This window comes from Dufourea novaeangliae, unplaced genomic scaffold (genome assembly GCF_001272555.1).
Source record: "Dufourea novaeangliae isolate 0120121106 unplaced genomic scaffold, ASM127255v1 scaffold163, whole genome shotgun sequence".
Taxonomy (NCBI): domain Eukaryota; kingdom Metazoa; phylum Arthropoda; class Insecta; order Hymenoptera; family Halictidae; genus Dufourea; species Dufourea novaeangliae.
In genome coordinates, this window is record NW_015374034.1 from 59,998 (window position 1) to 73,963 (window position 13,966).

Below are 13,966 nucleotides of genomic sequence, written 5' to 3' on the forward strand. Positions count from 1 at the left end.
CAGGAATCGACCCCTTTGTAGAAAAGCTACCCCTAAATGGTTCTATAAAAATACTCTGTACACAACACACAGGACAAGAAACCAAACATTTACAACAAAATGCAGACTAACAAACGTAAATGCGAGCGTGCCATATACTTGTGAAATAGTTAACCGTTTTTATATTCGAATAAAATCAGTTGTTACTTGTTCTTTATGTTTACCAAGACACAGAATTTTTTCTCTTTAATTATATTTTTTTCTCTTCAAACGATAATTAGTGAATGGTTCCAAACATCGTGATTTAAAGGTGCTGTAAATGCATGCCAAGGAAACAAAGGGTAACAAAGTATCTAGAATTAAATTCATAGAGAAATGTTTTCACACCGATTTCAAAATGAATACCATGCTAGAACTGTTGATTCTCTACGTTTGCACTTGTACTGTGTCATGCGGAGCTTTTGCATTACATTACTCGCTACTACTCTTTACAGACTTCTTTCTACGCAATGAATAATCAACTTCCGCTTGTAGATCATTCATTCACTACCTTCTACGATGGAGAAGTAAATAACGGATTAAAAGATTTTCAACGTACTATAAGGTAGCATTATCATTCTCAGACTAAGTCTATCGAAATATAAACAATTCAAACTACTCGGAGTTTCTTCAAATTTAAAAATAATAGTAAAAAAAACGATAGCCATCGAAACCACACGCGTACGTACCTTTTTTCATTTTCTTGATTTCTTGCTCTTGGTGATCAACGGCAGCACCCAACAAAGTAAAGATAATACCAGCCTGCGAGTTAACACCCACCGCGGTGACTAACATTTTCCCAGAGCCCTCCATCACGTGGGTACCTTCGAAAGAAAAAGTCGATATATAATTATTCGAAATAAATTCGTACAAGTGACTACCGGCATCCGATTCGGCCTACAGAATCCTCACCTGAGAGAACCATGGGATCAAAGTGTTCTCCTTTCTTAACATGGTCTGACTCTCCTGTTAAACTGGATTCATCCACTTTGAGATCGTTGCTTTGTATAAGGACACCGTCTGCTGGCAGCAGGTCTCCATACTTTATCTGAATTACAGATCGGCCAATTTAAGGAAGACCTTCTTTTATTATTTGACACGACACAAACTGACATTTCCTGTTACTAAACGTATTTCTGACTTAAAACAGATCAGCGCTTCGAAGCAGTAACAAACAGTCGGATATAATTATTCTTTGTCATTAACCAGAGAATCTCGTCTAATTTTTGTTTTGATATACATGTACTTTCAGTGTTCTGAGATGTTTCTTTGACCATGTAGGTTAACTAATTTAGTAACTATATAATCAATGAAGTTACTGTACACATACCTGACAAATGTCACCAACAACAATGTCAGACACAGAGATCTGTTTCACCTCCCCTTGCCGAATGACAGAAAATTTATGTTCCCCTTCTATCCGACTTTGGAGGCCTCTAAATTGTCTTTCCTTAGAATAATCATTGAAAGCTGTTACTAACACCACCACGATCACAGAAATCAATATAGCAAGTCCTTCAATCCAGCCATACTTTGCTTCGTCCTCATCTACCAAAGCTGAAAATTCACGAAACACACGTTTTTACAACTTTCCCTTAATTTTTCCTTACAATTTTCTAATGAAGAGTGTATGCTGCAACTAACCGTGTTATTATTGAAATTTCTGATTAATGTATATATACTTGATAGCTTACTTATCAAGACATTATGTAATACTATGTTATGAACAGTACATCATTATCAGGTATATTATCAATGGTACTCTCACAGCTACATGAAATCTAAGTGTTTGTATGTCTTTATTCCATTATCCAGTGATTAAAGAGTTCAGTCAGAGATATGGTTTTATATATAATATAATATATATATATATATTATATTTTATATATATATAATATATATATATATCAGAGTTCATACTTACATGGTTCCTCCTCATCATCTGCTGGTTGATAAAAGCTAAGACCTAATGAAACCAATGCTGCTACTTCCAAGATGATTAACGTAATATCTTGCAAAGCCTCCCACACTAACTGTAGAAACGTTTTTGGTGGTTTTGGAGGTATTAGATTTGAACCAAATGTGTCTCGTCTATGTTGGATGTCCGCCGCTGATCCACTGAGACCTACATAGAGCAAGGATCACTTTTTTTAATCGAATTTCTTAAAATTTTGTTCACGAAGACAGATTAAAGTAACAAACGAGGACAAACATAACTTAGTGATTTTACCTTCACTGGGTGAAGTATACAGTTTTTTACAAATCTCCTGCACACCACCGTAGCTATTGATTTTATTGACACCTTCACGTCCCCGGAGCTCCATGAGCTCACGAAGTTGCTTAAGAGTGACACCATATTGGGCCGGTCGGCCATCTATTGTTGCCATTTTGCCTAGTCCACCGACGTTGGCCTAAGCCAACTCTACTGCACTTCTTAAAGTTAGCAGCTCCTATTATTCTCTGGTGTCACTGACACCACCGGCCTCCAGGAAATTGGAGGGCCAACAGCTGAAACAGAAAAACAAACAATTCTTAAATTCCTGAACCCTTGCCTCTTTAACCTCCTGTGTTCACCAAACATTATAACAACTTGTGCGAATACCAACAGAAAAGGAAGGGTCATTAGCATGTAATAAAATGATCTGAATCATAGTTATATTTATATAGGTGTGTCATTCAGAGATAATGATATTCGCAGGCCTTTTCCTTGAAAGTATGTCCACTCTATCAAGAATACACAAAGACAGAAATCTATCTTGTCTAACAACAATCTCCCAACAGCATCAAGGAAAACATAACGAGTAAATAAAAAAAAAAAAACAAATTCAGCAAAGGACAATCCAACCATTCATCAATGAAGCATACCATTTCAAGTTGCACAAGCTGACATACAATCACCAAGAATTCCGTCGAAGGTTACACAGATGATTCGAAGGCGTCACCGACAACGGTATTTTAAATTTCTCCTGGGTGTCGGGCGACAGAACCGAGATCGACATTTCTGTGCACGACACGGACGGCTTCCGGAGGACACACAACAGGAAATTCGAGTCAGTGAACCCAGCCGGTTTATCGACTGGTCACCGGCGAGGAACGCGTAGGTGGGTAGAAGGGTAAGATCGCCGTCGGCGTCTGGGAATGCGAGAAGACGACGGGACGAGTCACGGCCTGTCAGTGGAACGCCGACACGGTTTTGAGGTTATGTGGCCCTCGTCGAGCCGAGAGTCCGTTACACAGAGAGACCAGAGCTACGGCGACGACCAGACGTTTACTTCCGAAATGATGTCACGACGAGGAAGGATAACGGGACCGAGTGGATCGAACGGACATCGGCGGATAGCCAATCTATAAATAACACTGACCCGCGGGGAACAGAGACGGAACAACGACTGAGGAAATAGGAGAATATGATGATCCGTTTACCTTCTGGTGACAGTGCACGAGCTGACGCGTAAGAGTGGATCGGGAATTCGCGTGCAAACCGATCTCTCTTCTCACTGATACGGCCCCTCGAGCTTCATTCTTCCCTGTCGATCTCTCAGTACGTGGAAAACCGATTCGCCGACCGACGACACACACACACACACAACCGAGTAGCAGTGAACCTGCTGGTCGCCACGGAAAGGCGTGTTAAGTGAAATAAGCCATTAGCAAAGCGGTAATCGATTCGTGTTGCCCTCTAGCCGCTCGCACGCGTACTGCGCAAAGTTTCACTATTTTCCTCGTTTTCTCCAGGCCCCCAGTGCTGGATGTAACGCAACGTGTGCCCCCCCCCCTCGCCGCGAGGTGGGCAACAAAACCGATCAGATTTTCATTCACAAAATATCCCACTCGAGAACGGCGATTATTTTCCACAAACAATGCCGATCTAATGTTAACCCTTTTACAGCGTAATAAAATTACACGGAACCACAGCTCCTGTTACGACGAAATAGAAAAACGATTGAACTTTTTACGTAGAAATTTCTGGGAAACTAAACAGTTCCACAGGTGACACCCTTGATGACTTGTCCGACTCTCGCTACACTGTGAATGAGTTAATCCTCGCGATAATAACCGTTACAGGGGTTAATCACTCGAAACACTTTCTTTCGTCACACCGGTTCTTAGAGCAACTTTCCTCTATGACGTTCCACAGTCTTGTCAGGGGAATATCGGTACACCGGAAATCGTTTTCATTCCTTGTGCCGCGGCGAAGGCGTCAAGGAGAAACGAAAGGTTACCTCGTTTCCAACGGAATAGAATTCTTGTAATATCTCGACGCGGCTCCGATGGTGTGTGTTCAACGACCTATATACTTGGGCCATCAGGCGATTCCAGTTTACAACGGAGCACGTATACATATAAGACCATAAAACTCCATAGATGAAATTCTACGGAAGGACCGTGGGCCCGACTGTACCGGCCGGTGGAAACGGACACAAGTGTGGTCGTAAAGTAGGAAAGGAGGGGGGGGGGCCTTTACAAGTATGACCCTACTGATGTCCCAGGACGCAGGGCTGTATCCATTATCCCGTATTAGGCAACTTTCAGTCAATTATTTCGACCGAACGTCTGGGGACACGAGTTTGGTACACTTTATCTCCCGGTGTCGACCTTGACGACCACACTGTGTCTATCTCTGTATATGTGTGTGGTAAACGAAATATGTTTCAGATGATTTTCCTTCTTTTTTGTTCAATTTCTCAACGATGCAATCTCCCATTATATTTCTGTGTGCAAACGAAAGACAATGGAGGTGGGGGGTATTGCTCTCGGGCTCACTAAGACACCGTGGAAGCTCCTCCCCCCCGCCCCTTCGTCACCACAAACACGTACGTTTCGCAATCGCTGATTTACGATACCGTGGAAGAACGTGCGCAACACGAGCGTGCAAGAGATATAGAATAACGACGACACATCGCACGTCGTGTCTCGCGATCGACTGAGTTTGATCCGCGCGCATTTTCACTTGGAAAGTTCAACCTGATTCATTCATCGGGTTTACGTAATTTTTACTCACAACTCTATTTTCATCCTATTACAAGGCGGCCCCCCTCGAGCACGCTCGCGACACGGCTAAACAACTGGTTTCAGGCGTGTAGCGGATTCCTTTTGCAAACTAGCACGGGGTTCTCTGGACATGTGTGTATGTGTGTGGACATGTACAAGAGCCAGTCCGAGAATTCGCGGTGACCTAACCAGGGTGATCGCATCGATCCTCCAATTAATTAATTACCGGCTGGCGGATTTGTCGGAAAAATTACATCACGCCCCGTTCCCACTTAGCGCCAGTTTTCTTTCCCTCTACTTAATGGACGCACTGGTCACCCAACTTGAGGACGCGCAACTTCACAGCCAAATTTCAGGACCTACAGATTTAAAAAAAGTGACAAACTCATCGATACAATACCTGACGTTCACTCATCCATCTTTGCTATCGATATATTCCTAAGAAAAAAGGATCGTTTCTATAATGGAGGTGCACGGTATCGCACAAGTGTTTGATTGTTGGCATAATTTCTATTAAAGGTGTGTACGGAACAGCCAGACGGTTCGATACTTTTTCGTCCGCAACGGCATCACCAGTGGTCTCGCGTTTAATAATCAAAGCGTACACCTCCTTCTTTTCCCTCGTTCCCTCTCGGTCGATAGCCCTCCACAGTGTGTTTCACGAGAGGGAGAGAGAAACACACACATATATATTTTCTGTTCTATATTTCCCGGTCTGGAGAAGAGGCGCGCGCGTTCGCTCGATATCGTTGATTGAGCTGAAGAGGCCAGAGAGTCGATACCGAGGGCAAACAGAGCGGGCAAAGCAAGAGGAGAAAGAGGACTGGAAATACTTTTTCCCGTCCAATTCCAACTATTTTCGTACTTTTCACACGGGATTCCCTTCCATTGTTTACAACGACTCCGAGGCCCCTCGATCCACCCCCACCCCGAACTCTGTCGGCTAGGAATCGAGGAAAATTCTCGTTTATCGACTAACTCGCGCCAACCTTTTTGAATCGTTAAACACTCTACGTCCGGTTTATCGAGGCGTTACCCACGAAGAGGACGGTTACAACGTTGCGGAAAACTTAATTTAAATCGAACCAGACCTTGCAGTCGACCTTGAACTCGATATCGATCTCGAAATCAAAGTCGAAATCGACGTCGAACTCAAAGTCGAACTCCCAATGTTAAAGTCGAAATCGAAGTCGAACTCGAAATCGAAATCAAAGTCGAAATTGGAATTGATGTCAAAGTTGAAACCGAATTTGAATTCGAATTCAAAAGTCCACAATTTAACGGACACAATACCTTGAAATTTGTAGCTTTACCAGACGATTTTTCTAGCCTGCTTTCTCTCGTTCCCGTTTTTTTATTCGCTGTCGGGTGTTAATCACGCGGAGGCCAGAGAGAAATCGCGTGAATCTCTCTCTCTGTTCCCTCCGAGGCTATACGTTATATAGGTTCGGTGCGTGCGGAGTTGTTGACCAGGGGAGGGCTTCCTTAATTAGAAGCTGATTCGACGGGGAAGACTAACTACTGCCTTACTAAGCGGAAAGGTGGTAAACTGCCCTTATTTTGCATTCGCGTTCGCAACCTTCGCCCGACATTTCGATCACATTCCCTCGTTTGCGATCTACCAAGGACCCCCTAACAGCACACTTTTCCGCTTCCACGATCTTTTGGCACCGGGAAAAAAGAAATTTCCACCGTTCGTCCCAGTTAAAAAAAGACGGCAGAAGATAGAACAACACACACACACACACACACACACATATCGACGTTGACGACAATCGATCCATCAATAATCCCGGGGAATTCCACAGACTCTGGTCAGTCCAACAATAACTTCTCGGCCCTCTAATTATAATTCTTCTTGGGATCGGTTTCCATTGGATCGGATCAAATCGTTCTCGTCTCGACTCCGTCGTGTATAATTAGTGTGTGTGTACGAACGTGGATTTTTGAGCCTGTGGCGGCACAAACAAGATGCAGAAGAGGTCCTGTAACGTCGTACGTCTTATTTCTGGAGCACGTTTAGAACTCGTAGTATCCTGTCTCTCTTTTTTTCTCTCTCCTGGCCGAGTTTCATGGAGGAGAGCACAACCTGCACGCGCCGCCGACATGTATGTATTTATACTGACACCGACCCCGTGGTCTATTTCTGTGATTTTACATCGTTCGCTGATAGCGCCGGGGCTCGAGCGGAGCGCAACTTCATCCCTTTCGGTGCCTCTTTAACGGGTTCTATTTATTTCTTAAGGAGGAACAAGAAGAGTGGAGACTCCAGGTTGACTTCTCTGTCTCCAAGAAAGTTGCATTCTCCGCAGGGTCCAGAAAGCTGAGGTTCATAGGCAAAGCGTAATGGTGCGTGACCACTTGAGAGCAACTATCGAGGCATCGCCTAAGGGGATACTCTAGGCCATCCTATTTCGTGATACCCATCACTATTGATGAGTATTATCCTTCGTAAGTCTAGAAAGCTGACGTTTATAGTAGAAACTAAAAGATTATGCTGCGTGTCCACTTGACAAAAACTATCGAGATAGCTCTAAAGAAAATATCCTAGTATCATCCTCCATAATTCTATAGATCAGACGTTCCTGGAAGGATCTAAAACAGTAGTGTCCAACGTTACGCTGGATCTCCACTTACGAGCAACTATCGAGGCATCTCAAAAGCCTGTCAGTCTAGAAGTTTTCAATTCATTTCTCCTCTTTTCCGACGTGATCGAGGTGTCCCCATCAAACGAACTAGGTCTACGAGGAGCTCTGTGTTTCCTCACCCGAGAAATCCGTCGTTCCACGAATCACGGAAGCCCCGTCTCGTCCGATCATTCGTTGTTAGCTATCGCGCCAAGCGAGGTAGACCGAGTAAAGGCTCGGAGCTGGGTCCGAGCGTTAAAGGAAGAAATTTAATCTTCCTCCTCTTCCATTACCGCGCTCGTCTAATTCTACCAGGCCTACTCCAACTACAGAACGAAATCGGGACAAGCCGCCGTCGTGAAATGAATTGGAAACGTGTCCAGAAAACCGATGTAACGGCCCGATAACAATAGTCACGCCGTCTCTCCACGGATTACGATCATTTTCCATTATTTCTCGCGTTAATGACCGATAACCATCAATCGTACCATCAATCGTACCATCAATCGTACCATCACGATCGATGCCTCCTGTTATCGTGTCTCACCCGGTTCGATCTCGATCGAGTTAAGAGCCACTCCACCGAGATCGAGGTGAAGCCTCGATACGTCCTAAAAGATATCGTGGTATCTTTTCGATCATTTTCCATCGAAAACGAAACAGGGGTTAGACGTGTGCGCGATAGACGGTTCACAGGGAATTGGTTCCCTGGTGGAATGATCAAAGCCGTACGACACCACCATCTTTCTATATTTCCCAGACGACGACGACGACGACCAGGTCCAGCTGTAGAGGCGGGAATAACGAGGACGGTGAATGGGATCGACTTGCGAGCCGTTGCGCGCACGCGAGTAATTGCATACATTCGCGAATATGGCCCCCCCCCCCCCGCGTGCTGGAAATCTCGCGTGTCCCGCGGCTTAATTATCGTGCCACTCTGTAAGGTCGTTCCATTCCATTTCGTTCGGAAACTCGCATCTCCGGTCCCGCGGATCTTCTCGTCGGTTCAAAGCTGTAGCATTGCCACGGACCTACACGAGCGTAGGTATCTGGTCCGCGCCTGGTTATTAGTTCCTACGGATACACACACATACGCACAGAGGCAGGGACACATACTCGACAGGCTATTTCTATTCGAAGTACAGCAAAGAACCTACTTACGGGGCGAGGCCCGTCGCATTTTCGAAATGTGCAGCTTACGCGAGGCGGCGGCGGCTCGCAGACAGACGAATATTTATAAACTCAAGGACACCAGGGAGAGGGAGAGAGACAGAGAGACTTGGACGGCGAGACAAGTCGGTCTTCCGCAAAAAAAAAAAAAAGAGAAGAAAAAACGTCATTTATCGGATCATCACGAGACAGAGATCCACTGTTCGTGGAGAAATAGGGACGACGAGTAGAATCTGCTCTGGCTGGCCCGGAGTCTGTTTATTATTATTTATTAATTTATTTATAAAGGGGTTGAACCCTCTTTTCCATTATTTCTTTACATACATACACGGATTTTTTGTTCCTGGATAGGAAAAACGTTCCCATCGTGTCACGATGGTAACGATTTACCTTTTTCTTTTTCTTTTTTCTTTTCTTTCCCGATTCCCGTCCGACACATCACGCCCTAACAACAAGGAAAAGGGTATAGCGTGTGTGTTATCGCGGTAATGCAAATGTTTCTCCGACAGATAAACCAAAGATGGAGGAATACTAGGAGAAACGGAGATGATTCTCGAACGCACGCGCGCGCGAAACAAACATGTAAATCCGGTGTGTAGGCATTTTATGGGCAGGTCCATAAAAGTATTTTTATTTCGGCCCCGGTGACGCGACGCGCCACCGCCATTTTATTATTTGCATTCACTCTGACGTCCGCGATTCGAAACAGGATTTTGCGGCTTCTGATCCGTCGGGTGTGTAACAGGAGTTCGAATATTGGAATTGATACAATTGGAACGGAAAAAGTCAGTCGAAATAGGCTCAACGGCGAACGGGAGTCGGATTCTATTAATTGTGATGCTTCCGAACTGTCGGTCATTTTATAAGCGTCGACGCGTTAGTCACTGGATATTTATTCACGCTTAGTCATTCGTACAGTTCCCTGAATGGAATGCATGGGAATGTTACGTCAATTTTCTGTTCACTCGTTAGTGGGATTAATTGTTCCAGGGGGACAGCTCGTTTTTGAGGCAGAGGACATATTAGTCGATACGCCTTTTCGGAGTGGGAACAACAGGTTCGTGTGGTAGCTGAATTTTAAGGTAGCACCGGGTAATCAAAATTGGGATCTTCTTTAATACCTGACAGAGTGGTCTATGATTCTACTTAGAGTTAACGTGGACTACTCAGGGCCAATTTGAACCTGCCACGAAACTCAGATCGAACCAGAATCTATCTCGAACTGACTACCAAGTCCATACCCTAATTTGAAGTCAGAGTGAAACCTAGCCCACACTTTAATTTGAAGTTCCAGTCGAACTCAGGCCATATCCTCCTGCGAAGTCCCAGTGAAATTTAACCCGTACCCTAATTCCAAGGTCCTGTCGAACCTAAAACTAACTACCTGATTTGGATCTGACCCAGACACGACCATTCGAATCACTACTAACTCGTTCATGACGACCAGATCTCGATCTAACCATCTATCCTAGACCCTAGATTCCAGACCTGTCATTTACCTTCAACTGAATATGGATCAAACGATACCCTATCTCGATCCAGGCGAAGTGTACAACCGCACACACCTGTTTCAGACGTTATCGGGATGTTCATTAGAGGAAAATCAACGGGAAAAAAAAAGAATAAAAACGGCCCTAAGGTCGGTGTGCGACAGGGCATTTTCTCGCGATTAATCGTGTCCCGTCTCTTGTTGAAATATATCCGCGCGGTAAACGTTCCGTGTTGGTTGGTCGCGGCGATACCTCTCGATTGACGTCATAACGCGAGAACCGTGCGGCAGAGCGCATTACCGTCATCACCGTTTGCACAATACTTTACTGCGTCCCCGTTATCAATCGTCGTTTCGGTTTACAACAGGGACGCGGGGATAGCTGCACGGTATCTTGAAGTCTGTCAAGCCGAGTCATCGTCGTCGTCACCTCGAACACGTTGTTGCTTCTGGCTCTCGCGAACCCCGCCTCTAGATCCTTCATCCTTCGACCGGTTGCCCCCCCCCCCCTCACACACACGTCGATACCGCTAACGCAATCTTGGCCTTTCTCATGTTAATTCCACGCGAATCATCTCCCGATCGTGCTCGTACGATCAGGTTTATACACACAGGACGGATGAATGAGCGAACCAAGCTCAAGAATGAACATAAATGTACTAATAAAAGATACTTCCCCCGATTGTGTTTCTTTTTTTCATAGGTATATAACAATACTTCCTGTTTTTCCATCCCTTCCACGCAAAAGTAATACGTCTGCCGCGTCAAACCCTATGACCGGGTCACTGGTGACTCATCTACGATAATCACGTGACAAACGTTATTCGATGTCTAATCCCAGAGATCTCGGTCATAAGGTCACGGTATGACCCCACGCCCAGTTAGGCTAGAACCGAAATCCACAAGGGTTACATATGGACACTCGATTATTCCAGGTGTGCGCTCTCCACGAGATGAAACAATCGATTCCATTCGTTTCGTCTGCGAGCACCAAGGATTTCTCAGGTGGAGACCAGAGAAGCGACCCTTCAAGGTGCTCCAATTACGGAGTCACGGTCTGCGTGGCGGGTCCACTCGAGACGGACGGCCCCCATCATCATCAGCCGTTTTGGATCGGTGATCGATCGCCCTCGAGATAATAGGAGATCATACATACACGTGACGGAAACGCAAGCACGCAGGTCGTAACGCAAACACACGCGCCACGGCCCGATAAAAAAAAAAAGAGTCACGGAGATAAAGCTATCACGCCGCTCCGGGCGTATATCGTATACGTATATGTAATATGTATGTGTACGTACGTTTCCATATTATTCCGTATGCGAGACACGGCGACAGGCGTGCGTAGCTGGTTGTGTGGTGCGGTGTGGCATCCACGAACGAAAGGAACGATCGTGAATACCGATCTCGGAGATCGTGTGTATACGCGCGTGTTCGACATTGTCGGCCATCGGTGACCGGCGTCAGACGGGTGTTCAGAGATTTATTCTAACCATTCTACTTGAATCTGCAGCTTCCATCGGGCCTCGTGGAGATTTCAAGCACAGTGAATCCTCCATGAATGTTCGAAGGTGTATTGGGACTGACAAGGAGAGGTCCCTAGGTGTAACGTTGAGGTTTTACTGCGGCTTAACAGAGGAATTCTGCTTGGAATTCTGAAGTCAATGATATTCTTAGGACACTTATCGAGGATTTACTGTACAGCTCTGAATTTCAACTACAGATCAGATCTAGGAGACCACAGTCCGACAATTTTTGTCACAAATGCGAAATACCCAATCCTGGACCTTCTGTCGGATTTAGCTGACCGACGCCGGACACCGGTGACCGGCGATGAAATTTCTGTTTCGTGACGCTTTGTGCAATGCTCGATAGTACCAAGGGACGTGTACGTAACTGTCTTCGGAATGATTTATCGCGCGGGATACACCAGATGGAAAGTTAAGCAAAATTAGCTCCCATTAACGCGTCAATGGCGATGTATCCGACTCGTCGAGTTCTGTCCGGGACTCCTTTCAATTATGACGCCGGTTACGAGGAATCTATCGTGTTATTCTCGTTCCCGGTGAATCACCACCCACGGCTATTTCTCTCTTTCATCCTGCGTTCAATTCGATACAGAGAAAGAGACGAACCGGTGTAGATTCTTTTTTTTTCTTCCCCCCCCCCCCCCATTCGGAACCGTGTATCATTTTACCGAGAGGCTGATGTCGGGGATCTGGCATGAGGGAAAGAAATTGCAGCAATTTCGCCCCGGGACCAGTTCCACGAAGCCTTATTTCGCCTCCCATTCCATTTCGTTTCGTCTTCGTTCTCGCGGGATCGAATTCTCTTTCGTATTCTCCGCGATCTCTTTCTTTCTGCTTCTCCCTTCCTTGAACTGCCTCCCTATTTCGTGTTTTATTGTGATCGTTAATGTTATTCGAGGTAACCACTGACTTGTTAACCGGGGGAGAACGAGTTATCCCGTCATTTATATCCTGGACTATGCCAAATATTACATTATTCTTCGCTTCCCCATCGAATCATTTGTTCAATAGTACAGACTCATCCCGATTGTCGTCCCGAACTCGGGTCTGCGCCTGGACAATAATCATATAGGGAGAAATGCTTCAGACCCTCGTTAATTCGTTTTTTGCCCGAAGCCTGAGTCTGGGAACAAAGTATGCGCCTGACAAGTTCCACGCCCTCCCCAAATAGTGGCGATAACGCCTGGACAATAATCGTGTAGAACAAACCAGACACCTATCGGCACAAGTTACATCTAAGGTGCGTGTTTTTACAGAGAGAACGCATAAATTTGTGTATTTTGAAAGTGGTGTAAATCCAATTTCCGAGACAATCGATAACAAGAAAAACAGACTTACATCACAGGACCGTTCTTAGACAACTCCTTGACTGTGCTGATGCAAGCGTCGAAGTTCGAAAAGTACTTCGGTCAACGGACTTCAATCGGAAGTCGTTACAATCACTAATTCTGTTCGAAGAAGCAATTAAAAAAAAAAATGATCTCACTCCGTCACGGTTGCGAAAAACGACGCGGATGGATGATCTCGCGATAGAAATTGTTTGTTCGACCGAAGGAACGAGACCCCGATGGAAGTACTCCGACATTTCTATAGATTAAGCAGCCTGTTTATTTTTACCCCGGTCGCCCTAACGTTTGGGCCGTCGCCCACGTCGTCGTCCACGCCCAAAATCGCTCCTGCGATATACTTACACCCGTGAACCGAGGAGAGAGCATCCTCCGGAGATCGATCCATCATTCCAAAGGGGGAGAAAACTTTCGATCCTAATTCCTGGACTGATGATGTTTACGGATTTATAGCACAGCCCCAAATTGCAAAACGAATTAAAGTACCTGAAGGTTTCAGTGAGATTTAATACCACTTACTTGCTATTATTATAAAAGCAGTAAGGCAAATTAGGAAATTCCGAGTATTAAAGTGCTGCGTCTACAATTTTTATTTTTATGTACCAATACAGTGGCACCTCGATTATCCGAACTGACAGATAAACCAGCTCCTTGATTCCTCATGATAGGTATCATATCTGTGTTCATATATAATCTGGTATTTGGGAGTTTCCGATATAATCGACGTCCTATCGTACTTCAAAATTGTTTCTGTCTATAAATGAATAACAGTATTTATAAATAATTGGCTCCAGG

General features: G+C 45.0%; 1 protein-coding gene across 1 annotated transcript in view; it reads right to left on the bottom strand.

Annotated features, from left to right (window-relative positions):
- Positions 1 to 13,966, bottom strand: part of LOC107189505 (plasma membrane calcium-transporting ATPase 2) — a 51,882-nt gene that overhangs the window by 22,909 nt on the left and 15,007 nt on the right. The window contains 5 exon segments of the mRNA XM_015578046.1: positions 708 to 842; positions 931 to 1,066; positions 1,349 to 1,575; positions 1,943 to 2,143; positions 2,249 to 2,526. Of these exon segments, the coding sequence (XP_015433532.1) occupies positions 708 to 842; positions 931 to 1,066; positions 1,349 to 1,575; positions 1,943 to 2,143; positions 2,249 to 2,405 (856 nt within the window). The 5' untranslated portion in view covers positions 2,406 to 2,526.